Below are 25,870 nucleotides of genomic sequence, written 5' to 3'. Positions count from 1 at the left end.
TAATCAAATATTGGATCTGCACATTGTTGCCAAAAGGAATGTCAAAAATCTTTGTATCATTAAAGGCTTTTGGAAGGTTCACTGAGGGATTCCTGAAGAATTTAAAGTTTGACAATGTGTTTAGTCAACCTAACAATGTTAGGAGGAGAATGTTCTGGTCCACAGATAAACCCTCAGGAACCTCATGGCAGAGGTCCACAAGATACCGGATCCTCAACTATTGTCTACGTCTTTAAATGAGCAAAAACAAAAGCATCATTTACCTTGAATGTTTGTAAGTTAGTTTACAAAAAACATGTGTGTGTGTGGAGATAGACATATACAAATAAAAACTATTAGATAAAAATATGTATCATAACAGATATATTATCCAGCCTTAACAAGTTCTTATTTTGGCTTGAAGACTATCTATATAAGAATATCTAACAGATAACTAACGAAAGAAAAAAAGACGAGAACTAAACTAAAGTTAGCTCGAGGAGTCAACAATTAGCCAAACGCTCGTCATTTAGACAAAAGATCAAATCTTACCTTAAAGGCTGTAAGATAAAAACACACAACTGAAGGTGAAGATTGTTACAAACATATCACTGATATTCTTTATGTGACTTAATAAAGAGAATCGTAGCCAGTGTGTTATAGACATTCCAACACCGACAGACAGAGAGCAGTTTACAAGATTCTTGTAAACCTCACTCGTCCCTTTATCCACTGACGTCACTGTAGTACTTTTTCTTAGGCGCCGATTGGGGGCGATGTTGTACAGGCAGGATGTAAATGTCATCTGTCATAACTTTCCCTTTTTAAAACTGTCATGACGTACCCTCACACGTCCGTGTTTGCAGGAAAGCTCGTGTACTTTACGAAGGAGGAGGACAGGGGAGTTCGCATAGTCTGCGCCAAAAACCTGCACTCAGTCCAGTCCAGACCTGGACGTTTTCACGTCGGTCCGCAGAATACATGCATGAAAACCAGTACCAGGATCGTAGTTTATAGGCTCCATTGCATACCCGAGCCGGTGTAGGATGGTTGTGGAGTTCGGAATACTGTTCCAGAAAAGTCCAGGTTAAAGAATATATAGTTCCAGGACAGAGAGAGGACAACCAGGTGAGAAGAACCGGGACCAGGAGGAGGAGAAGGAAGACAGGTAAGCAGGGTCTATTTTTAGGCACGCTGCAAACTCTAAAAAAAAGTTCACACTATTTGCATTCGAAAGTATTTTAATTTCTATATCACAGCAGAAAATATTTTGACTCAAAAGTTTTTTAAGCCTTTAAAGCCAAATAAACAACAGCTGTTACAAGTGTTTCCCTTACTAGTACTATTTCATCAAAAAAATGATGTGCCGGTTGGTGGAATTGTATTGTTCTTTTTGACTAATAGGCGAGCTTTTAACCAAATTTAAGCTAATTCATATCTGGATAAGTTAAGTGTTGTCTCGTCGACTCTTATTTACCTTTACAGACGATTTTAAATCAAGGTTTCTACAACCTTGCTGACAACGTGCCTAACCCTTGTCTTATTTCCTTCTCAAATGATCTTTTCATCTAATTTGGATTATCTTCTTCTTAAACTCTTTTCGCCTCTGGTCTTTCTGTCTCCTCTTTATATTATGTAAGGAAAAGTTTTCTTTATATATTAAGGTAATAAATATTAGCAATTTTAAATGCTATCAACAAAATAGAATAAATCTTAGTTATCTTTAAGGTACTTTAGCAATGTTGGCACTTTTAGCTGTCTTGTAAACTCTTTTGCTAACCTTAAGGTTGACCTTACATTAAGTTATCTCCTAGTTTTGTTTTGTTACATCCTGTTTATGTTTCTTACATTTGCAGATCACTTCAGTGATTGATGTTTTTTTTTGTTCTTTGCTCTAACTGGGCAGGGGTTTTTTCCCCAGTTTGCTAAATGTTTTTTTTTCTTTTCTTTTTTTGATCTGATTGTATAGTCTCTTTTCAGGTTCGCAGCGATGCTGCTGTTACTTCGGTTTCCTTACCTGCTCACAATTGTCATCTTGCTGTTTGCCATCGGGCCCCTCACCACTGCTACTTTTCTCAGAAGCTATGGTTTAAGGAAAGAAAGGACGGAGGCGGTACTGAACCGACACCCTGCTAAAACTGAAAACAGAGTCAGCAGGTCACAACAGGGACTGGGTTAGTACCAGCTCCACAGCTATACCCACAGCAGGTGTCAGACCGAGGAATAATAACTTAAATATTTTGAAAATGGTGTTTGCTGAAAATTCACAGCTGGAGAAAATCATTGATTTTATCTCACTAGAACCCTGGAGCTAAAATCACTCATTTTCTCGAGAGACTTTGGTGTGCAGACACACTAAAAACCTGAAACATGCCTTAATCATTAAGAAATTACTTGTTGATTATTTATCAGTAAAGTAAACAGTAAAGAGCTATGAATGTCTGCTGCCGTCACACAGATGTATAGGAAGATAAAGATGTCTGAATGGAGAGCACGTCTGGAGCCAATAACCTGGAGCCGGTCAGTCAGATATGAACTTGACATGATCTTAACTTGATCTTCATCAGTTTCTCAGACACAGGCAGCACTTGCTACACGAAGAAGCCAATGTTTTGGCACATATTCGTAGTTTTTCTCACACAATAAAACCGTTGTGGAGGTGCTGACTCTCAGAGTAGCAGCAGCCTGAGGTTTCGATGGTCACACCATCGTCTTTACACATCACATGTCTGGTCCTGCAGTCATCTGTTTGTTGAGATGTTTCTCTGAGTGGACTTCACTCTACAACAGCCGGTGTTTGTGCTGGGATTCTGATGGCAAGTGTTTTGATTGAGCTTGCAGAACTGTGACCCATTTGTCAGAGTCATGCCTGCTTCACCTCAGCTCTTCAACATCACTGTCTTTCACCTCTGCTCAATCCTCAGATATGTAGCACTGTGTTACGTTGACCTCACTGCAAATTGGAAGAGGTTGCATTTATTCCCTTAATACATACTGATATTTTTAAGGATGAATTTTTCATAGTGATGCACTGATGATTTTAAGGTTTCAGACAGACTTCATGGCAAACAGGAAGTGCACAATGTCGAGTCACTGTGACTCACTGTTAGATTTAAAATCAGTGACAAATAAAGATTATTTTAGTAACTGATTAATGAAAACAATCACTTAAATCTTTCTACTTCCTTGCACTTTAGTGTGAGCTTTGCGCACAGCTGTTTTTCTTGAAAGTTTGCTTTGATCTATGTTAAAAATAACATAATGCAACATTTTTTTTGCATCTACCTGTGTCACATGACCTTTCTGGTCTTTCAGAGATGAACCCCAGAGATCCTCGCTACAGGGACAAGTTAATCAGACACCTGACAGGTGAGAACAACTTTGACGCTGCAGCTTGTCAAATTAACAGTTTTTTAAATTTCAAATCTAAACTAATGCAGTGTCTACAAAAAAGTCAGATACACGAAGGTTTCAAGTTTTACAAACAGTTAAGAGTGAGTGTTCTCATTTGTGTATTCACAAACAGTTACTAATACCTTATATAGTTACTAATAGAAAATGGGTGAAGTGCAGTGTGTAGCTATCACCAAACCACAGAGCAGGAAAATACTTAGTGCCCGTTTTATTTTCTTCTCATTAAGAGAAGATTATTTCAATCAAAAAAGGAAACAAACTGTTTTGTTATTAAACTGTCTTCACATTAACCAATATATTAATACAATTAAGAATCACTCACTCAAACAAACTTATCTTTGTAGAGAAAATCATTAGCACCCAGAGACACAGCAGAGCTTTAAGTTCAGATATCTTATGACTTCATTGTTTGAAATCCTTTGCTCAGATTAACTGCAGTAAAACAAACTGACCACAGTTGGTGCAGCAGCAGCTTTGCTATACAGACTAACATGCAATCTTCACATTTTACATCAAGTGTATCCTACTGTTTTAAATATTGGAATTGTCCCTTAATAAAGAATAACCATGATACATTTTGACCTTTTTTTTTTCAGGTCCTCTGTATTTTAGCCCAAAGTGCAGGAAACAGTTTAACAGACTTTATCACAACACAAGAGACTGTACTGTACCTGCATGTGAGTGTGCCCATACACATAAACAAACACGCACTTACACAAACTCACATTAGTTTGTACTATCAACAGTTGCACAGTAAAGATTATTGGTAATAAGGCCAACCATGATTTTGTTTAACTAATGGGCCTGACTTTGCCTAGCTAATGCTAATTCAAGATAATTCCTAACTAAAACTAATTCCAATTGGGGCAAACATAATCTCAGTCTATTTTTTTGTTTATGTTTTAATCCCACAGACTTTAAACGATGTGCTCGACTACTGACTCAGCTGGCCAACAGTCCACGCTGCACAGAGAGATAGACGGTAAGACATGGTCATGTGACCAGTCCTTTAATCGCTAATGTGATGGATTTTGTTTCATGGATTTATTTTTCTTTATGTTCCCACACCATTAATTAGGCAAATATGACAGAAGACCATACCAGAACTAAAAGAAGAAAAAAGGTGACTTGACCAGTCTGGTGTAGGTTCCAGATTGTCCTCAGGTTTAGGTCTTCATGGAGGTCTCCTTCCACTCATGTTTGATTCAGATGCAGGTTGCTGTACTAACACAACGTTGAGGTTCAGGTTCACCCTGAAAGTTTTCTCTCTGTTCTTCACAGTCTGTGATCTGAAAGTTTTCTCTCTGTTCTTCACAGCTTCTGAATGTTGCACTGTGATCATGGGCTGTGTGGAGCCTTAAGAGGAAGTCTACAGTTAATAAACACAGCATTGGCTGTGATGTCATCACCAGCAGCTAAATAGCAACAGGTGTTTCTGTGTTTTCAGCTTTTTTTTGGCCATTTTTATCTGAAAACTTTCCTGAGAGAAAGCTGGACTTGGATTTTCCTGATCCTGAACTGAATGCTTCCTCACTGACTTTTACTTTGTTTCATAAAATTTGGTCGCTGTTTATGTTCATGACAACCATCGTCCACTGCAGGATTTTGTTTTTTGGAAGTTTTCACCAAAAGTTTAAACTGGACAAACTCTTTAAAACCCACATTGACTGTTTTAAAATAAAATAAAAAAGCACAGGAATAAAATATGTTTGTTTAATTAATATGTTATTTATTGATTTTGAAGGATTCTGCCTGACGGAGGAAAAAATCTAAACAGGAAGTAATTGTTGACTGTAACAAAGATTAAATTAGCTTTGTTTTGTGGACTGCTCACACCACCAATATAAAAGCCCATAGAGAAAATCGAGGATAATCAGCTCAAAGGGTCATTTGTGTGCAGTGAGCTAAACGATTTTCTTTTTGAACTTGAATAAGAGAAAACGTTCTAAAATCATTATTTGGAGGCAGTCTCAGTCCAAGTTTGGTTCATTAGTTACTGATGTTTGAGTTTTAATCCCTCTGCAGCAACAGCAGCGATTGTTGAAGTTTCTGACAGGATGAACCACATTTCTGTTTTGTTGATTTTGGCTGCAGTCAGAGTTTCGTGTTAAAAGTGAATGTTTCCTTTTCAAACATTGAACTGGAGTCTAGTTTTAAGATCTGGATCACACACACAAACACACATTGAACCAGTCTGAACACATCGATGAACAGTTTAAAGAAAAACATCTTTGTTTATTTTTTGTCAAAACTAAGACAATCTATCCAGAGTGTAACATTGTAGCTACACATAATGGATTAAAAGGTAGTAGTTGGCTTGGAAAACAGCTAAAAGGCTAGTGGTCAAACGACACTAATATAAAATAGACAAAAGAAAAGCAAAAAGATTAACAAACATTGGTCAAAATTGCTGAATATTCTTTAAGTTTTATTTAGTGAAAATAGTTTGAATTGAATATAAAAAAGACAATTCATTTAGAAAATTCTAAAATTTTATATGATTCTTAAAAACTTAAAACAATTTTTTTATCCTGGAGTAAGTGCGGGGGGACAAGCTTTACATTCATCTAAAGTTCATGGTTTAAATAAAGAACAATAGATGATAAAACCTGATAAAACCTTAACCCAGGGGCACCTTGTTGATCCTCAGTTGCAGCAGCTGCATCACAGAACAGAACAGAGCCCAGGCAGCTGATTTTAGTCTGGTCTGGAATTAAGTCTGTTCTCTATCACATGATTACAGAAAATGTCGTCCTAAATTCCTGTTTCCACATGACAATATTACCTTTAACTTCTCATTTTAAACTGTGTTAAAAATCTGAAAGCTATTTTTGTTCTTATCTTTTTCCTTATCAAACTCACTGTTGTTCTTGGATTGTTGATGTTTTTCATTTTGCTGATAAATAGTTCAAAATAATTCAAAATGAAGCAATGAGGGTTTTTTTTAAATAAGGCAAACACTAAAAATAAAAATAAAGTAGAAATCAGTGAGGTGATGTGGAGTCATGACTCACACCTATGGCTGTTAGTGACTAATATGTGATGACTGACACACAAAACATGAATTGGTTCATTCCAGGAGGAGGTGTGATTAAGACATTGGCTCAAATTATAATCCAGATGTTTGCAGTTTATGACAATTGTTTGCTACTGTGAATTGTTGGGGGGGTGGGGGGGGGCAACTCCAGGTGCGTTATCCTAAATTATATTTTGTTTTGTACTTGGCTAACCTTTTACATTTGATGCTGACTGTCAAATATTTTGGGACTTTTTTCCCTAAATGTTGCTATATTTTGGTAGTTTTAGGATTTTTATTTCCCTTTATTCTTTTAGTTTAATTTATTTTTCTAGCTAACATTATCTTACAACTTAGGGTTTGTAACAATTTTAGACAATTGTATAACCTATTATTGGCTTTTTTTTCACCTATTTTTAAATAGAAAAAGTTATAAAAACCTGGTGGTAGACCTTAGATAGAAATGATTAAAAAATGGAAAGAACGTGAATGTGAATTTTAACTTAGCTGAGATATTGAGGGAAGATTGAGATCAAGATATCAATAAAAATTCACATAAAAGAATAACATGGAGGTGACTAAAGAACCTTCCCTTCACCCAATAGACTAGAGTAGTCTGTCATGTTCTGGATTAATCTGCAAATTAAAGATCAACTTCCTGAGAAAAAACTCTGTTACCATGGAACTTTTAACAGATGTGACAGGTTCCTTGTTTCGCTCTAGTAAAAAAAAAAACTGTGGAGAAAGCACATTAGTAAGATTGATGTGTGCATAAAATCTGATGTTTGTCCAGAGCTTAAAAGAAACAGGAGATTAGAGTCGTAGAGAGATGGTGGGACTTCTAAAGATCAACCATATGGTGTAACCAACATAAACATAGACAAAATGTTTAAATGTTTAAATATCAATAACAAAACTAGCCAATATAAAACATTAAATCCATTAAAGTTGTTGTTGTTACTTTTGTTGTTTTGTTTTTACATCGTAGATCTCAACTTGTTAACCTTGCAACAATGTTTCTGGAGTGATTAAAAATGTTGTAACTTGCCTCCACTTTTCCACCCTGCATCTCACTGTAGTTATCATTATTACTGTTATTGCATAAATAGCATCAGCTAAATGTGTTTTCACAGGTTGGGTTTAAAGAGCTTGGTAAAAGAAGAAAACAGTGAGATTGTTTTTGGTTTCCTGGACTTGCCTTGACTCAGTTTTCTGTTACTGCCCTGCTGAGGGATTTACAAGAACAGGCTGAAGCTAACAGTGGTGCTAACTGTGAGAATGAAATAATCCGTCTGTTATGAACTGCATTCAAACATGGTGAACAAGAGTTCAACCTCTTTGTATCAAAGAAGAAAAGTCTATTTTTTGTATTCTGTTCTAAATGATATTAGTTAACATTAGCTAAATAGCACTGACCTTTACCAATAACAAATGCAAAAATAAATAGGTAAGCTAAAATTCTAAAATCTAAAAGAATTACACAGATTGTATAAATAATATATTTTAGGAGAAAATTGTGGCAAGCAGGAAATGTCTTGCTGAATATTATGTTTGTCGAAACAATGCATTGATTTTAACAAATACGGTAGACTAAATCATTAGAAAATTTATGAATCGTGTCTGTGCCTGTCAAACACAACTGAGGGCATAGATTATTTTGAACCTGTAAGTCAGGTGAGACCAAACCTGACGTCATTGACGTCGGAGCTGAGGAAGCAGGTACACCTGTTAACGATACAGGAGCAGGTAGAGAAAGAAAAAAAAGCAAAAAAGAGCGAAAGTAAGTAACGTTTAGTGATTGCAGTCAGTGTTAAATTGAAATATTTTTCTGTAAGGTGTCTTTATTCACTTGTTCACGTGACCAACATGTTTGGTCTAATTTAGCTAGCTTGACTTAGCTCCCAAACTCTTCACCGCCATTTTCTCCACTTTTGTGTCTGGTTTATTAAATTGTAGTTCCTGAACAAGAAAGAGCGTAGAACCTTCTTTTTACCATGTGTTTTCTTGTGTACAGTTAGAGACAAAACACGACGACGGAAAAAAAAAGCTAGAAATTAGTTTGTATCAGAGCATTTTGTGCATTTGTTGTCCTGTTTTTTCCGGTTCTACAACATTCTCATTGATTTGAATTATAATGTTACATACTTAAAGAGAATATACCGCACCAAGGAAGCGAGAAATGGTTAAACTTGACTTTCTAGTTCTGTAATACTTCTAAAATGCTAAAAATCATCAAAGTTCCAGAACCTTCTTCCATCTTTACCTTCTTCTACTACTTTTGCAGGGAATATGTCTAATATTAATATAACTGCAGTTTGTTTTTGTTTGGATTGCAGTAAAACGTGTTGCATTTCTGGTTTATACCAACAATATTTATAATAATATTACCACTGCAAATAACGACAATGATAATCACAGACATTGTCATGGTTGCACGAGAGTTCATCCGTTATGGAGAAATTGTAATCAAGCTTATTTTAGTCAATATTTAAATCCCAATTAATTAACCTTATCACTCGTTGGAAAAAAACTAGCTTTTTAATAAACTATATGTAATGAACACCAGTCCCCAATTCAATCCAGAAAATGGAAGCCTGGCAAGTCGCAGCCATACACAGCAAATACTTGTAGGACTGGTTTTCACTGTAGAATGCATAGTTTATTCATGACTGTGATTCAGAGGATGTCGAAGTGGTTTGCCTACTTTACCTTTTCGTTTTGGTCGGGTGTCACTCTGTGTTTATGCAGTTTGACAGATTCTTTGATCCAGGTCTTTATCTTCAAATCCCACACCAGTTATCTTACATTATGTTTCTGGCTGACTCTCATTCTCTCATTATGCCAGTATCTCTTACTTCCCTGTCTTCTCAGTCTCTGCTTATGCTGTTTTTTAAAACACCTTTGGCTTCAAAGCTATTGTTGGCTTTCAGATCATTGCTTTATAGTTTTATTAACTAAGTATATTTTTAGTTAAAATATATGACTGAATTAAAAAATGTGTTGTGAAATAAGCATTGGAATGAATAATTTGATTTATGGACCAAAACAATAACAGCACACAACCCTTTTGCAGTGAGCAATCCTATCCCGTCAAATTTGAGGTCAGATACCAAGAAGGCTGCTAAGATCTTGAGGGACTTTACTCAGATCTCTGCTAGAAATGGACCAGACAAACTCATCCCCCGTAAGTAAAATATTTATGTTGTAAAACTCTCACACTTGCACTAACCAAAAAAACATAGAGAATATTAATCAATTACATAAATCCTTCTTAACTCCATATACAAAATTCCTTGAGGAAAAATACTAATTTTCATCATGACAAGTAGGAGGTTTTGCATCCCTTGCTGCCTCCATCACAAAGGTCATATGTGTTGTTTTGTGACTTTACCATTTTGAAACCTTTTAGATTAACTTCAGGGACACAGATTGACCACTGGAGGGAGTGGAAGATTGAACAACCTGTGTCCACTGGAGCTAAAATGACTAGTCAATAGACTTTGTGGTCTACGCAAACTTTTTTTTGAAATGTCTGTATGAGAGTAGGTCAAAGTCTAGATCAGCGATTTTATTTCTAGTCTTTTTGATCAAAGTCTCTTTAATAATTTTCATGCAAAATAAATATAGAGAATTGTTATAATTACGGTTCCAGTCTTTGATCCAGAAAAATTTTTTTTTGTTTAAAAATTTAGGGAATTTCTTGTATTTTAAACATTTTCCCACTTATTTTGTTCTCTGGCATTGTGTGATTTGTGTGTTTCTGCAGCTCATGTGATTGCCAAAGCTGAAGGTCTGGCCATCATCTCAGTCATCAAGGCAGGTTTCATGGTGACAGCTAGAGGTGGCAGCGGCATCGTCATCGCCAGACTGGCTGACAGACGTAGGATGTCCTCTTTACAGCATCAACACACATTCACACACTATTTTTGGATTTAATACCACACTATCATTCATTCCCTAATGTTTTAGGAGATTACCTGATGGGTGTGGTTTACAGAATCCCCCCTAACGGCGTAGTCAGTGACAATCTGAAGAGTTACACCCGTAGGCAAACTAGCTGCAATGCTTCTTTTGTGCACAGAGGTGCAGTGATTGTGTTCTGTTTTTCTGCTTCCCTCAGTCTATGCTGCTGAAAATGTAGTACTTTGCATAAAACACCATAGGAGCGATAAAATGTCTCGTCATACTGCAATATACTTCAGATTGTTTATGCTTTTTTTATTTGTGTTCTTGTTTAATATTTTTATATATCAGGGCAACGTATAAACAAATCCATACATGTCTCTATTGCTGTGGTCAGAGAAATTACTACATTGTGCCATATTTGCGGTTTCTGCTTATTTTTCTCATATGATATTAACCTTACCCCTTCATTTATGCTGAAATCATAACTAGAACTTATATTAACATGCATTACATATTTCACAAAAATGTTTTTAACTCACTCTACCTTCAGAAAACTTGAAGAAAAAAAGAATTAAAAACATGTTTAATTTCAGAGTGTTTGTTGATTTTTCTGGTTACAGGTTGGTCGGCTCCTTCTGCCATCGGCATTGCTGGTTTGGGAGGAGGCTTTGAAATTGGAGTGGAGGTAAATTTATGGTCATGCAAGGTTTTCTTCTAACAGTGGCGACGAAAGGACTTTGTTGCTGCATATAAGGCCCGAGGGCAAAAGAAGAATTAGTCACGAGTTGCTCTGAGGTGCACCACTATTACTCAATGTAGAAAAAGATCAGAGTTCTGACCTGCAGATGTACAACCTATCACTAGGATGAAGCATTGTTCACATTTCAAACCAATTTCTGTAGGTTTTCATATTAAAGGATCTGATAGATTGTCTTTAACAGAATATCCTTCGGATTGTCCTTGAATGCCCCAGATGGAGTTTCGATTTTATCTATTTAATATTCAAAAAGGTAATAGAGTGTACAATTAACATGGCATTTGTGGTCTCAGGTGTCAGACCTTGTGATCATCCTGAACCAGCGAAGAGCCATTGATGCTTTCTCTATGGGTGGAAACCTGACATTGGGAGGCAACTGTACAGTGGCTGTTGGACCAATGGGCAGGTGAGTGCCTGTGAGTCTGTCTGACCAGTTGTAGGTCGGTTTATTTTGGCAGTCAGTTAGCCTGTGAGTCTGTCTGATTTCCAATAACACTTGATCTGTAATCAGCTCTGTGTAAACATTTTACCTCAGGCTCAAAATAAGTGAGGCCCAAATCACACATACAGAAGGAACAGCAGTGTCAAACATGTCACCATTTTTTAAGTAAATAATCACAAGCATTACTGTGATTTTGGGCAATTCTTCAATGAAACATTTTTTTTAAGTCTTGGAAAGTTTTGTGTTCCTCTGATCTTCAGTACTTTAATTAGGTTTTCATTTGAAATCAAGTTCAAGTAAGTTCACAATATTACACATAATTATTTATGGACATATATAGTTTATTGTCACATGTGGATTGAATTTGTTGTTGTTGCAGTTGTTACCAACATATAGTAAAAATTTTATGTAAGCCATTTTGTCAAGAACCACTTTTGACATTTAGGCAATCGCTGCATATTCCCTAAGTATTTTGGGCAAGAAAATACATCAGAATGCCACTAGCAAAAGACCCAGACCCTTAAGGTGACAACAATATAAAACAAATATAAGGGAACTTGTCTTTGTCATTTTCAGGAATGTGGAGGCCGACGTGGCACTGCGTAACACTGCAGCTGTCTTCACCTACTGCCGGTCCAGAGGTTTGTTTGCTGGTATTTCTTTGGAGGGCTCCTACCTCATTGAACGCAAGGAAACCAACCGCAAGTATGTATCACATCATACTTGCGGTAAGATCTAACCGTCTTCAAGTTCATTACCCTGCTCCTAAATCTAAAAAAAATATTTCTCGCTCTACCAGGTTCTATGCAAGGGATATTCGAGCTTCCGCTATTTTGAATGGGGATGTAGAGCCACCAGTAGAGTGCGCTGACCTTTACCACATCTTGGATGCCTACGCCGCGGCCTACACCTCAGAGTGGACTAGCAAGAACATGCGTCCAAAGGTAAGATCTGAGGAAGAAACTCTATATTACAGATGGTGTGAATGAAAAACTCAGAACTTTGATATGATGTGTTTAAAAAGTTACTGTAAAGGGCTATAAGACCTGTTGGTGTCACAACCAACAAGGGCAGGTTAAAACCAAGTCAGGACTAGGACTATAAAAAACAAAGACCCAGGTTAACAGAGTCATATATATGTCTAGGATGCACATGGAGACCAGGACACAAACACCAAAGCAAGGACCAAGGTTTTTGTTGAGTTTTTTGGTTTGTTTGTTTATTTGTTTTTTCCTACAGTCGTCTTTTCCTCCAGCAAGACCTGCAGCTCCAGCTGTGCAAAAACCATCAAGCATCTACCAGGAACCTCAAAGTTTCAACATCGACAGCTACCAGCAACCACCAAACAGCTACCAGCAACCACCAAACAGCTACCAGCAACCACCAAACAGCTACCAGCAACCACTGAGCAGCACTGGTAAAGTCTCAAGTCTCCCAAAGGCTTCACAACAGTTTTTCAGCTCATAACTTCTTCATAAAAATGTCAAAAAGAACATACATTTTTTTTAGATCACTGGTCCACTGCCATCTCTTACAGTCAGTTTGTGTCGCTGATGAAAATCTTCTCGTGTCTATTGGTATTAAGAACTAGAAATAGTACCAATAGGTTTGTTTGAATGAACTCTTAAATGTAAAGTATCTATTAGCATTTGGCATTTAATTCTGATAACAACAACAATTGTTATTGAAAATTTCACTGCAGAAATATAAACAAAACACACCATACAGTTATCACCTTTTGCACATTAACAATTGATTACTAACCAAAGGAGTGTGAGATGAACCAGAGAAGGAGCCTCTGAGTTAGTCTGGATAAATCTGTCTCTGTGTCAGAAAGCTATGGAAGATGATATGTCTGTTAAACCTGGCACCAAAGAGGGACACAGCAGTGCAGCAAACATTTCTGGCTGTATTCGAAAGTGCTCCATCCACATTGATTCTCTCTTAGTGACATAGTAACAACTTCAGCTGAAGGCACCCCATCTCGTCCTTGTGCTCTAAATGTAAATATATGGGATTTGATATTATAAATTAAAGTCTGTTGATGAGAAGTGCTAACCTGGACAAAGAACAGGACCTGAATGAGTTTAACCTGAATGTTGTGTTTAAAGCTCTATCCAGAGTGCCATCTGTGCACAACTAGACTAAGACTGAAGTCAGAAGAAAGAACAGAAAAAAACAGAAGGTTGAGACTAACCGATGACATATCAGGACAGGCAGGGTGAGACCTGGTTAAAGGGCCCTAGTAAGACGGTAAGACCAGACCATAATGCAGACTTAATTGTGTTGTGTCCAGGTGCTGCCCCAGGAACACGGAGTAAGAATGCCCTCTATCCCAGCATCTCTGTGTATAAATCTGAAACTTCAGGTCAGTATCAACCAACAACAACACTTCTCTAGTCTTCTGTGCCTGTTTCTAGTCACACTAGTTTATCACTGTCTTCTACTGCTGTGACTTTATTGAAATTTTAGTTTGCAATTTTTGGCTTCAATCAATTACACAGATAAAATAATTGAATACAAATGCATTTTACCATAACTTTAGCATGAAAATGTCAATGCATCTGTGACAGGTAGAACTATAACAGTTCTGCTAGCAGATGGTAACATAAACTAAGAAAAAGAAGCTCATTTGTTGAATATCCTTGTGTGGGTCTTTCTTCAATTCCTGAAAGTGAACCAGCCAAGATCTAGTACTGAGCACTATATATAAATTGTAAGTCAAATAAAACTAAACAACCATTATATTTCGTTTATAATGTATATTATAAACCTTTTGAACATAATTGTTTGGTGGTGCACTGTAGGATTTAATGTAAAACGAGTCATGTGGTTTAAAAAAATGATATTTTATTCATGTTCAAAATGAATAGAATTTTATTTTAAAAAAAAAAGCAATTTCCCAGCCTGGGATCAGTAAAGTACATCTTTGTTAAATGTATTATATTTTTAATTTAGTAATTGTTTCCAAGAGATTCTGTTAGTACACTACATTCCTAATGATATTTAAATATTATACTGAAATTAATGGGAAGCTATCAAGGAAAGGAAAATGTCACATTTGCTGTTTTTAATGTGCAATAAATGCAGTTTGTTTCCATAGTTGATAAGTATTAGATTTAAACTGTCAAGCAGCCCTACTATCTACTGACTATCTAACCTCTTATTCTGTTTCTATTTCTGTCCTACTAATTCAGTTTCTGACCCCTTTCTCCACTTATTTCCTCGACCATTTTCTATCTTCCATCCTTGGTGTAGCAAATTCTTTATCTAATTTCCTTCCCTTAGCTGTTCGTCTTCTGTAGCCCTTTTCTCGTCAATTTTCTTTCTCTACTTTTTTCACTTTCCATGTTTGTCCCATCTTTCCTTATAGATATACGGTCCATGTAGTTTTTTTTAGCGAAGCAGTAGCTCCCTCCTGTGGTTATATGCCTGACCTGTGTAAATAAAAATGAATTTCTTTCACTTGGTGAAGTGTTCAAGGTCTAATTTGCCTTGTGTTTCGCCTTAGCAAAGTTTGCTCAAAATATAGACCGTTGTGAAATAATTAAAAATGATTATAATATGTGATTAAATATTTAAATGTCCTTTTATTTTAGGAGCCAGAGCAGCAGCGCCACCCTCAGCATCAACGAGTGCTGACCAGCCTGTGGTCACAGCAGTACATGCATTTGTAGGTCAGCAGCCAGGAGATCTCAGCTTCTCAGTTGGAGACCGGATCACTGTCACTACAAAAAGTGATTCCCAGTATGACTGGTGGGAGGGGCGAACAGAAGACGGTCGCAGTGGAATCTTCCCTGCCAACTTTGTCACCTACTGAGTGTCCTTCTGCTGCAGAGTGGAGGCATGACAGCTGTGGTCAACAATCAAGAACAGGAGTCATTTTCCAGAAAGGTTCCTAAAGTGATCAGAGACTTGGGTTCCTTGCTTTACTTCACTTACTGCCTTACCTTATTCTTGCACTTTATTTCACACTGTTGGGGAATTAGTTAGTCACCTTTTTAATTGGTATAAACTGAAGTCTGTTCTCTTTAAATAGAAATTGTTCAAATTTTCTGAAACGTTGCCTCAGATTGGGAGAACAGAATAAATTCTAAAAGCCAAATGCTGTTTTTGTAACACGAAAGAGAAAAATACTTATAATTAGGCCAAAAGTCCTAACTATAACCTCGATACTGGTTAGAAACATGGTATAAGCAGCTACAGGGAAATAAAGACAAATCAAAATGGGAATATGTTGTTAAGCATGTAAAACTTTATTATTGAGCGGTTATCGAATCTAAACCAGAAATGTAGATAGAAAATATATTTATTTTGATCCAATATCAATGTCCTAAATTGCAAAGGCAAATAATAGGGATTTCTTTTAGTACTTAGAAATAAAAAACTGATGTAGAGGGTTAAGTAGTAAGATGCCAAAGGAAGCTTCAAATTAAGTGTTTTAATGGTGAATTTAAAAAATGAATGGAATAAATAAATCAGTGTCATGTTGCAAAATTGTTTCTACTGGAGGATTTGGAATTTTAAAAGGCCAAATGTTTAAAATCTATTTTTGGTCAAAATACTTTTTAATGGCTCTTTAGCCCAAGCCAATACCTTGTTACTGCCATACTATGGGTGAATATGAATGTTTATATTGAAAGCTGATCTTTTTTTATATTATTTAATGATTAAAATAAAACGTCATGTTGGTTGAGTGTTCAGTGTTAACCACTGTGGGAAATCTGCACGCTATTATTATATTATATACGCTATTTGTCTCTGTCTTATCACAGGTTTGGAACAAGTGTTTATTTTTTTAATAACCTTTCTTTTCAGTATTTGATGTTTGTGTGAGATTTGTTACAGTCTGCACTTTTCCTATTATGACATTGACTATTTATGATTTGTCTACCAACTTTTTTAATAGAAGGATGAGGTTCACTTGTGATAGAGGTGTTTTATTATTTTTTTTAATATATCCAAGGTTGTCTAAAGGCTATAAATAAATGTTAAATAACAGACTTCCTAATTTATTAATGTCCATTTTATTCCAGGTTTTTCTTGAAAGAATAAGAAGTTTTAGTTGAACATACAATTAATCCATTTCTTCTGGAATTTTTTTTTTCCTTTTTAAATTGCGAATAAAATAAGGTAAAAGGACAGGTCAGAAAATCAACCAATTGATACAAACCCATGAAAAAGTACAATAATAAATATACCAAATATTAATGTCAAGACTTTAATTAACGTGTGCAAGAAGTATACAAAGGCCTTTTGAAAAAAAGGATTTACATTAAAAAAAAGATTGCATCTTCTGGATGAGGTAGTCATAGTCTGTCAGCTGAATGTTTTTTTTCTCCATAAGCTGCTATGATGTACTGAAGCTGTTTTTATAACTCTTAAGGCATCAAAAAAATATTTCACTTTAATTTTGAAGAAGTAGGTAACATGTCCTCTTGGTGGAAAATATGCATAAACTGCACTTTTGTTTTTACTGTTGTAAGGGACATTTAATGAACATGAACCTGATCATAGAAATAGGTGAAAACTATGTTGCAATGCAGGGATGAGTGAAATTGTGCAGAAAAAAGTATATAAAAAAACCTTTTTTTTGCTGTATGTCATTACAGAGGTGCGTGACGACGTCTGCAGCCATCATGCCATAATCTCACTACGACCAGTGAAACCCTGACACACATCAGATCTGTCCATGTATCCAGGGCTGCCTCCTCTCACCTTCAGACACCTTCAGATGTATTGCTTGAGAGACAGGTGCCCCTTAAATGGAATGATGTATTCATCAACCATTTGAAACTCTCCAGGATCACTGGAAGGTTTTCTTAGGTGGATCCAACACAGGTTTGATTTTAGCTTCTCAGCATTATCATAATTATCAACAAAATTAATGTATCTGATAATCTGCTGAAATCTGTTTAGTGGCATGGCATCTGCCATCGAACTGAGACAAAGCCCTTGATCTGATGAGCAGTACAGTCTTAATCTTGTGTATCTGTCATATGACATGACCAAATCAATCTCCATTAACTTCTTTATTTCATTGTTTTTCAGGGCCAGATGTCCGTTCCTTTTTGCAGAGCATCAGGTTTTGTATGGTGCACCATTACATTTATCAGGTCTTTAGAAAAATAGATGCAGGAAGAAATCTAACAGTTCTTGTTGCCAAGATTTCCACTCTCCTAAAGATGTGGCGGTTCTCCCTGAACCTTATTATCATCTGTGTTTTCCATAAATGTTTTGTCTGGTATCTATTTATTCTCACTCACTATTTGTTCTTCTATTCATATGAATTCAAGTTAAAATACATCCAGTGATGATGGCTGTTTTAGTAGACATGAGTAATTCCATTTTTCTCTCATTATAAAATATTTTCTTGGACAACAGGAGTCTGTGTCCTGTCTGTTCATTAGATATGGAAAAGTCAGCATTAAAAATATACCAAAATGGAAAATTTTGTCAAAACACTGAGCTAAAGTTGACAAAAATCTAGCCATAAATGTGTTTTTTTTTCCCTTAAGCCAACCATTTATGGATTACCTGACTGTACCACCAGGGGTCACTGAATCCCACATACTGTTCCTTAGAAAGTTATTTTTTTTATTCTTTTTTTATCAGCTTGATGAAAAATACTGTACCTCTAGTCTATAAAAAACACAATATTACATTAAACTATTTTTTTCTAATCTTAAAAATCAATTTAAATTTTTTATCATACAGGTTTGTTTCGGTTTCTGTCCTCCAGAGGATTTCTTCATTCCAGTCTGCCTCTCACAGTCTTCCAGTGATTCTGGAAGTGAAACCTCACTGGTCTCCGGCAGCAGCTGAACCAGGCCACAACCTATGATCGGTCCACCGCTGTACACTAGCATGGCAGCCAATGAAACGGCTCCGTCTGAGTTGAGTGGGAACAAAGTGTTGACCAGGCAGGACAGTCGGAAGGACAGGTTGACTAGAGAGAGGCAACGCTGTCTGGAAAACCATTTTCAAGATTAGGGTCTCAGCTAGGACGTTGTGACATATTTGTGGGCTTCTCATTGGAATGTAATATGAATTCCATTGGCTATCCATGTCACAGTTTTGAAATATTTGTAAAGTCATTTTTGAGAACATTGGGGAGAAGCTGTTGGTGATGTGGTTGAGGTACTGTACCTGACGGTGGTGGGAAAGAGCTCGATGCTGTAGAGCGTGGTGATTAAGATGACTACTAGGATGCAGAGTTTACCCAGCAGAGCCAAACTTATCACCAGCACTGGATCACCTGTACCAGCAGCCAGTCAGAACCAGAAAGTACCAGTGGGCACCAAACACTCTTTGGTAACATGATCACTTACTGTCGCATCTGGAAAGCAGTAAGGACAAGAAGCAGGCAGAGCCACTCAGGAACAGAGCCAGGGAGCTGAATGATCGTCGGCCCAAACGCAGCAGAGGCACCAGCAGACACGGAACTTCTGATAGGCCGGAGAAGAACTGGGCGTAGTACACGCCCACACCAAACGAGCCAATGTTCATACAGATGCCAAAGTAGGTAAAAGCTGATGCTGCACTGTGGCACATTTGAGAGGGGACGTTATGGAAGAGAAGACTCGGGTCACGTGACATAAAGAATTACATCAACATCTGTGTGTGTTTACCTCAGGAAGCTCATTATCAGCAGTCGCTTCAGCATAGTTGGATGTCGAAGCTGATTGATGTCACTGAGGGCAGGGTTTCTGGGAGCCTCCTCGGAATGAGAATCCTGCAGGGTGGAACTTGACAACAACTACACACACATTATTATGGGAAAGTTGGAGAAAAGTAATTGAAAAGAATTTGAAAAAAAGTCAAAGATATATAACATTGACCTAGGTGTAAAACAAAATGGTAGGCAAACACTGAAACACAAGGGAAAATTAAAATTTACATCTTGTTGGGTCTTTATTCAATATTTTGTAGAAAAAACATTGTAAATTTGGGGCTATTGAGTTATGTGTCACTATAAAGAAGTTCTAAAAGAAAAAAGGTCAAGGCGAGTTTGTTGGTTTGTTTATGTCTGTATTCTGTTACCTGGTCGAGACAATGTTTGTCTTTAAGACTGTTCGATCGGTAACGTTCCAGATCGTCCACTCTTTTCTTCAGTTTCAGCCAGTGGGGAGACTCAGGGGTGGAGCTGTTGGAGAATTAAAATAAGACCAAACTCAACTCCACCACTAAAGTGTGCATGTACATGGAAGAGTGTCCACATACAGGTTCTACATACAGGAAGAGTGGCAGACAGAGGATCTGTGGTAGAGCCAGTGACAGGTGGAAGAATCTCCATGTGGAACTGAGCCACGCCAGTGAGGCTACGGCCATCATTCCCACACTGAAGAAGAATGGCAGTAATGCCATAGGCCAGGGGCGGAAAGAAGGCAGAGTCCACTCCACTGCTGCAGAACAGAAGAAACTAACAGGTCATTGAGGTCAGCACCAGGGGGTGGTTGAATTTTGTAAGAAAGCTTGTGAGTGTAATGTGTGATGTCATCACCCAGACTGAATCCAGAGATGTTGATGCAGCAGCAGCAGACTCCTGTCAGACAGCGGACACACAGGAAGATGATTGGCTGAGCAAGGAAGGCGGGGACTAGTGCGCACAAGGCATGCACGTATAAACACGCCAGCAGCAGAGGACATCTGCCAAAACTGTGCACGTGAATGAGTCCAGGTTAGTGTGTCTACAAATACATTAATCTTAAAAAACACAACATAAGATACAAAAGTGTGTGTGAGAGAGTGAGACGTACTAGTCAGATAAAGCTCCGCCCACCAGAGATCCGATCAGCCCACCAAACATAAAGATCAGGAGACCATATGACAGGAGGTCTGAGCACATACATGCTGACTGACAGACACACACAAATCCAAATCACTCAATGTTTAGACTAGATTACTGATCAGATTACATGGATGAGTAGTTGATGGGGTCAACATTTTTCTCTCTTCTCTGTTCTTCTCTTCAGTCTTTTTATAAACTAATCTCACTCTAATCTTAGTCATTTCATGCATTGTTAATAAACGCACACACACAGTATATACAAAAACAAACATTAGCCAAGTTAAAAAGAAAAATCAACAGTAAATCAATTAATTGACCAACTGAGATATTGTTCCAAGTTGAACCTGAGGACAGTTTGAATCTGCCAACCATATATTTACCAACCAATTAATCAACAGCAACACTGTTGATATTTAACATTTAATACATGACCTGTCCTTTGTTTTCAACACAAAAAGAAAAGCACACTGCTGCACCTAGCTGTCCGTGTCAAACTACTGTTTTGTTTACATCCATCAACTTGGCTAACTAACCTTATATTTATCCAAAAACCATGAGCTGGTTTTACTATTTAAGACAAACTGCTTTTCTACTTATTTCAATTCATCTTAAAATAATCCTAATTGTTTCAGGATTTATTTTTTTAACGTGTAACTTAGCTTCTTTCTGCGACCCTTACTCTGTTCCATCAAAGTTGCCCAGTTCTAATTCTGTTAGGAAAAAACAACCGGGATGACTCAGAACCAAAGTAGACGTGTTGTCGGATAGTTTTAAGAATCGTTGGATCCAACGTTAGGTCAGAAGCTTTTGGCAATTTCGCCAATTTCGTCAAAATTGCTTTAAAATAATTTGTAATTTATAATGATAAACGAGTCCAATGTCTTTATGTGGCAAGCTACTGGCTATTATTAGCTATAAAAAAATTATAAAAACTTTGAAAAACAATCCTGGTAATAATGTTAAATCCTTCTGTTGATATAATGAAAGATTTTTTTATCTTATCTGACAGGGCGTTGGACTTTGTTTACGCAAAACCTTTTTCTGAAGCTGATAAATTTTCAGAGGCTAACAACAATGACGCGTTCCTGACTATGACTTTAAAAACTTCTAATAACGATTAAAAAAACCCTCACGTCTGCTTTGTGGTCTCCTGTCCTCCAATCATCCGCAGCCTCCGACATTTCACTGATTGCTGATTGGTTCCGTTTCTCTGCGTTCCTGTAACGTCGACATGTGGCCGCCGTAAATATGTCGAGGAAAAACAGAAAGGAGTTGAAGAAGAAGGCGAGGGAGACACGAAGGTAAACGGAGAGCTGCAGAGGAGACATATTTTTGGGACCAGCGTCTCTTTTCCTTCTCCCACTGCTAAAGCTTTTAACAGCACGTGTCTAAGAGTGTGCACGTGAACAGCTGCTGCTGTCAGAGACAACTGTGTCTGACACACAGCGACACGGTGAAAAGCTGATCAAATATGGTCAAACAGCACCACCCCATGGTCATGGATTATAATTGCAACACGGTTTTGCCATTACAATTACAGTTCGATTGACGAACGTCACATTATGCTTATGTAACGATTAAATTTGATAATAATAATAATAGTAAAACTGTAGTTAATAACATTAGCAGTAAAAATGTATGGATTTGAGCAGAATAATATTTTAAATATTAAAACCCTTGCAATGAAATGTATATATTGTATCATAATACTATGGATATTACGATAACATTGAGTAGTTTAGTATTTTAAGTACAATGTCGCATTAGGGTTATTTAACAGACATAGATATACTGAATTTCCAGGCTAGGAAATGAAAGTAACACAGTGTTTATAAATGTCATTAAATAAAATATGTCTGTGTCTGAGGGAGGAAAGTGTTACAGGATTACAGGTTAGTGAGAAAGATTAGGATTACAGATTAGCTCAACATTGGTATTCATTATTGGGAGAACCGGTTCAGATTACATAATAGAATTACACATTGATTGGATTACAGCTATGTAATAGAGGTGGGTATTGTTAAAGATTGTATGAGAAATCACAGATATCTCTGTGGGTTACATGAAATGTTTCTTATCTCTGTAAGAAAAAGAGTTCATGTAGATAACAGGAGTAACAGAAGGCCATGTTAACCTATCAGTGGGCTATGTGCTGGGGTCAGAAACACGTGTATTTATTACCTGTGAGGTGAGCTATTGTGTCATTTATGGGTCTTTGGTGAGAGTGGAAAGGCGTTGTTGTGAGTGTTGGCCTTCTAAAGAACCTGGATATGTACTGTAAATGTCTTTCCCCTGTGTGCTGCCACAGTCTCAGTGATTTGACCACAAGAAATCATTTCTAATCTTAGTCAGTCAGCCCATTCTACGGCTGCACTCGGTCTCTCTCTAGCCCACAAACGAGTGATCACTCATTCGAACACACGTATGGGTCGCAGCCCAATCAGTCATAACTACCCTTCCTGCGATTCATCTGATTTCTTTATATAATTTCTTTATATAGAAAATGTCCTGGGCACTCAAACAATGCTGTGCTGTTGAAGCACTGTATTTTCCGTGGTACAGGAGTAGCAGATACTGGTAACCGCGCCTAGAGTGCCCTCTAGTGGCTGTCAGTGTGAAAATAAGTCGCAAACCCAGCCAAAGGATGAAAAAAAGCGCGACTTATATTCTGGAAAATACGGTACAAGAAATTATTTGTAATTAAATTCAGCATATTCTCACCTTACAACCACATACTCATATGTGTAACTGATTTGGGTGGATTAAGTTTTCATTTCCCAGAAAAACCTTGAAAGACTGAGATTACCAGTCATCAACAGAGGACGGGTTGACCTCGAATCGCACTTTCCCACAATTCTTTTTTTAGATGAGAACACAACGAGACTGGTGTTTATAGTTTTATTTTTGCAAGAATGAGTGAAGTTAGAACAACAAAGTCCAGTCAGCAGAGTTTCTCAACAGGTGGTCACAGAGAGACAGTTTGTACAGACAACAGGCACTGGCCTGGAGCAGCTTCACCCTGTCAGGGCCAGACACAAGCTGTGAGGTGAAGTAAACATCTGATGTCGTAAACAAAAAAAGTTAACAAAGGTAAGAAAAGGGCAAATCTGCCTTTACTACTACGATAATACTTATTAGGATTACAGATTAGTAGATCAGGTCAGTATTTCAGTTTAGGATAATAGATTAGGGATTGCATTTTAGTATTGTGGCATCCTGGCCTTCTGTGGTGTGTTGAGCAGGCACCAAAAATTCAGGAATAAAGATTGGATTACAGGTTGGGATAACAGATAGGGATTACAGGTTTAAATTCAAGAGCAGGGTTACAAATTCAAATTAGTGAGTAGGATTACAGGATTAAATTACACAGGGGTTTTGGTTTTGGATTACCTATTAGAATATTTTAATCTTTATAAGTTAAGAGACAGATCAAAGTGTTTGCCATAAATAGTGTATAACCAGCTAAAAGTCGGCCCATCCACAAACATAAACAAAACTAGTCTTAATGTTGGCAGCAATGAAAAGTAACAAAGATAAAAAGAAAATAATAAAAATAAATTGCTTGACTACATGTTAGCCAAACAATGGTTAAAATGTAATAGCTATGTTAGCTAAATCTTAAGTAAAATAGGCTATGGATGAGGAGTTATTTACAAACTTAATCTTCATTTAACTATTAGTAGCTAAAAGTTTGCTGAGAAGTGTCTATGAGTTTTAGCTCAATCTCACTGATAAAAGAGCTAAAAGTTAGAACCAGGTTAAAAACCTCAAGCTGCATCAGAGTGATGCTGCTGCAAGATTCAAACTGTTCAGGGTTAATCCCAATCCCTCTTCTGCTTCTTTCACATCCCATCAGATGATCTTCAGTTTCTCTTCCTGTTCAACTCCATCCCCAATGTGGTGGCTGCAGTGAATGGAGACGTGGGGATCATTGCCATGTTCTGTAACCCCAGAAGGAGAGAGCGCAGAGAGAACCGCAAGGCTTTTCCGATGTTCTGAAGAGACCAATGAAAGACACTGGTAATCCTAATCCTAATCTGCATAAAATGTAACTGGTAAAGATCCAGTCTTAGTCTGATTGATCAACTACATATTCTGATTGGTCAGACTCTGACAAATATATGATTAATATAATATATCAATTTGAAACAACAGAAACAAAAACTAATGTGCCTGTCAGCACATACTCAGAGAGATTTTACTTTGTCACATTTATCTATTTGGTATATTTGCAGAACAGACAGACAAGTCATGGGATAAACTCAATATTTATTGAAAAATGTTCATGTTTCTCCTTTTCTCCAGATGTAGAATTGTTTCATATGGAAACAAACTTTAGTTTTGTGTAAACATTAATTCTGGAACAACCAAAGCTTAATATTATAAACCCATGGGGAAATAAAATTTGAAATAAAACATCAGTGGTATTTGTTTCGTATTATGTCTCTTTATCTGTAGCCTTTCCAGTTCTTTTTTAATGCATACACCGCTAATACTACAAATCGTGCCAGTACACAGGGGCTATATACTGGAGGGCCAACTCTAGTACACGTTATATATCAATATAATTACACTTTGGGCCAGATTTGGCCCCCGGGCCTGAGTTTGACACATGTGGTTTAAAGTGTAGTACACCAACGTTCTGTGGGATTATGAGTGCTGTAAGTTTTTTTATTTTTGCAGATTAATGGGGAATAAAGTTAAATTATAAAGGCAGCATTCAGCTCTGATATTCTGACTTCTACTGAGGACACTTCACTCATTCTCAAAGCTCAAAGGTCCACATAAGCCCGGCCCATTACCCATCAGCCACCTTAACAACACAGAAACAGGTCCAAATATCAACATTCAATACTGTACTTGCTGATGCAGTTTTACTCACTATGTGAGCTCAGTGTAAGACAATGTAAAGTGAGTTGAAGATATGTTTATAAAACAACAAAACAACCACAACTTGACCAACAGTCTGAATAAAGGAGTTAGTTGTTGATGTTTATTGTTTGGTTTACAAACAACATTAGCCGGCGGGTAAACCTTAGGAAAAAGTTCAAATGCAAAGGAGACGACGTCACAAACCCAGTGAGAATTTTGGACCACTAACGTGTAAAGGTTTGTCAGCCACCTGAGCTCAAATTTGGCCATAAATGTAATGACAAAAGTTGGACTTGAGAAAAACCTTCTCACCTTCTTCCATTTTTTCTGCTTTCTCTTTTTTTTCTCCTTCTTTCGTCTCCTATGCTCCTCCTCCTCCTCTTCGATCAGCGGCACATATCGATCAGGAAGAACACTGAAATAAACTTCTTTGGAACTTTTCTGTTTTTTAACACCAGCAGCAGGAAGGGAAGGAGCAGGAGCAACTTCTTCCTCCTTCTCCTCTGCTCCCATTTTGTCTGTCTGGTTCTTCTCCTTCCTCTGTTGCTCCTTTCACCTCCTTTTAAGACCTTTGGAACTTTGAGGGAGGAGTCGAAGTCCAACGTTATCCCGGAGCTGTCCGTCTGAGTTTTTAAACATAAAAGTTTTGATGTCCAGGTCACATCAACAATGTTGAACCTGTAGTTTTTTTAA

The 25,870-nt window shown here is 37.2% G+C and overlaps 4 protein-coding genes across 11 annotated transcripts; 2 read left to right on the top strand and 2 right to left on the bottom strand.

The window, feature by feature from the left end:
* Positions 1-766: 766 nt before the first annotated feature.
* On the top strand, positions 767-5,229 carry alkal2b (ALK and LTK ligand 2b). Of its 8 annotated transcripts, XR_003051755.1 has the most exons (6): positions 1,168-2,153; positions 3,295-3,348; positions 3,990-4,070; positions 4,308-4,375; positions 4,472-4,516; positions 4,711-5,229. XR_003051755.1 is itself a non-coding variant. In XM_025062448.1 (5 exons), the coding sequence occupies exons 2-5, from the start codon at positions 1,970-1,972 to the stop codon at positions 4,370-4,372; spliced, it is 384 nt and encodes a 127-aa protein (XP_024918216.1). In that variant the 5' UTR covers positions 767-1,147; positions 1,960-1,969; the 3' UTR covers positions 4,373-4,664. The 8 variants fall into 8 exon arrangements, 5 of the variants coding, with proteins under 5 accessions (XP_024918216.1, XP_024918215.1, XP_024918218.1 ...); XM_025062448.1 differs by lacking the exon at positions 4,711-5,229 and adding an exon at positions 767-1,147 and having other exon boundaries at positions 1,960-2,153; positions 4,308-4,664; XM_025062447.1 differs by lacking the exon at positions 4,711-5,229 and adding an exon at positions 767-1,147 and having other exon boundaries at positions 1,949-2,153; positions 4,308-4,664.
* Positions 5,230-8,077: 2,848 nt separating this feature from the next.
* Positions 8,078-16,515, top strand: sh3yl1 (SH3 and SYLF domain containing 1). Its single transcript, XM_008325361.3, has 10 exons — positions 8,078-8,189; positions 9,483-9,593; positions 10,176-10,289; positions 10,936-11,000; positions 11,366-11,478; positions 12,091-12,219; positions 12,314-12,458; positions 12,754-12,931; positions 13,811-13,882; positions 15,114-16,515. Coding segments are annotated over exons 1-10 (1,149 nt in total). The 5' UTR covers positions 8,078-8,188; the 3' UTR covers positions 15,335-16,515.
* Positions 16,516-16,721: 206 nt separating this feature from the next.
* LOC103389788 (solute carrier family 22 member 13) lies at positions 16,722-23,059 on the bottom strand. Its single transcript, XM_008325359.3, has 9 exons — positions 21,439-23,059; positions 20,274-20,371; positions 20,018-20,172; positions 19,751-19,919; positions 19,558-19,660; positions 19,146-19,273; positions 18,846-19,057; positions 18,664-18,772; positions 16,722-18,483 (listed from the first exon to the last, which is right to left on the bottom strand). Exons 1-9 carry the CDS (start codon positions 21,631-21,633, stop codon positions 18,207-18,209), a joined length of 1,446 nt encoding a protein of 481 aa, XP_008323581.1. The 5' UTR covers positions 21,634-23,059; the 3' UTR covers positions 16,722-18,206.
* A 130-nt stretch (positions 23,060-23,189) lies between these two features.
* si:dkey-126g1.9 (uncharacterized protein C1orf115) lies at positions 23,190-25,745 on the bottom strand. The gene is made up of 2 exons (XM_008325358.3): positions 25,490-25,745; positions 23,190-24,300 (listed from the first exon to the last, which is right to left on the bottom strand). Exons 1-2 carry the CDS (start codon positions 25,688-25,690, stop codon positions 24,169-24,171), a joined length of 333 nt encoding a protein of 110 aa, XP_008323580.1. The 5' UTR covers positions 25,691-25,745; the 3' UTR covers positions 23,190-24,168.
* Between the last annotated feature and the right edge of the window lie 125 nt (positions 25,746-25,870).

Source organism: Cynoglossus semilaevis, chromosome 14, assembly GCF_000523025.1.
Source record: "Cynoglossus semilaevis isolate Cse_v1.0 chromosome 14, Cse_v1.0, whole genome shotgun sequence".
NCBI classification, from domain to species: domain Eukaryota; kingdom Metazoa; phylum Chordata; class Actinopteri; order Pleuronectiformes; family Cynoglossidae; genus Cynoglossus; species Cynoglossus semilaevis.
Note: the sequence above shows the minus strand (reverse complement) of the source record. Positions and strands in the feature narration are given on the sequence as shown.

Excerpts from the sequence above, each read along its gene's own strand:
- alkal2b (XM_025062450.1), top strand. The coding sequence starts at position 1,970 with ATGCTGCTGTTACTTCGGTTTCCTTACCTGCTCACAATTGTCATCTTG. Across the intron at positions 2,154-3,294 it reads CAGGTCACAACAGGGACTGG|AGATGAACCCCAGAGATCCT; the intron begins GTTAGTACCAGC and ends CTGGTCTTTCAG. Across the intron at positions 3,349-3,989 it reads GTTAATCAGACACCTGACAG|GTCCTCTGTATTTTAGCCCA; the intron begins GTGAGAACAACT and ends TTTTTTTTTCAG.
- sh3yl1 (XM_008325361.3), top strand. Across the intron at positions 11,479-12,090 it reads GCTGTTGGACCAATGGGCAG|GAATGTGGAGGCCGACGTGG; the intron begins GTGAGTGCCTGT and ends TGTCATTTTCAG. Across the intron at positions 13,883-15,113 it reads GTATAAATCTGAAACTTCAG|GAGCCAGAGCAGCAGCGCCA; the intron begins GTCAGTATCAAC and ends CTTTTATTTTAG.
- LOC103389788 (XM_008325359.3), bottom strand. The coding sequence starts at position 21,633 with ATGTCTCCTCTGCAGCTCTCCGTTTACCTTCGTGTCTCCCTCGCCTTC. Across the intron at positions 19,920-20,017 it reads CATCTCTGGATTCAGTCTGG|CAGTGGAGTGGACTCTGCCT; the intron begins GTGATGACATCA and ends TCTGTTCTGCAG. Across the intron at positions 19,661-19,750 it reads CTCTGTCTGCCACTCTTCCT|CTCCACCCCTGAGTCTCCCC; the intron begins GTATGTAGAACC and ends ATTCTCCAACAG.
- si:dkey-126g1.9 (XM_008325358.3), bottom strand. The coding sequence starts at position 25,690 with ATGGGAGCAGAGGAGAAGGAGGAAGAAGTTGCTCCTGCTCCTTCCCTT. Across the intron at positions 24,301-25,489 it reads AGCAGAAAAAATGGAAGAAG|AACATCGGAAAAGCCTTGCG; the intron begins GTGAGAAGGTTT and ends TGGTCTCTTCAG.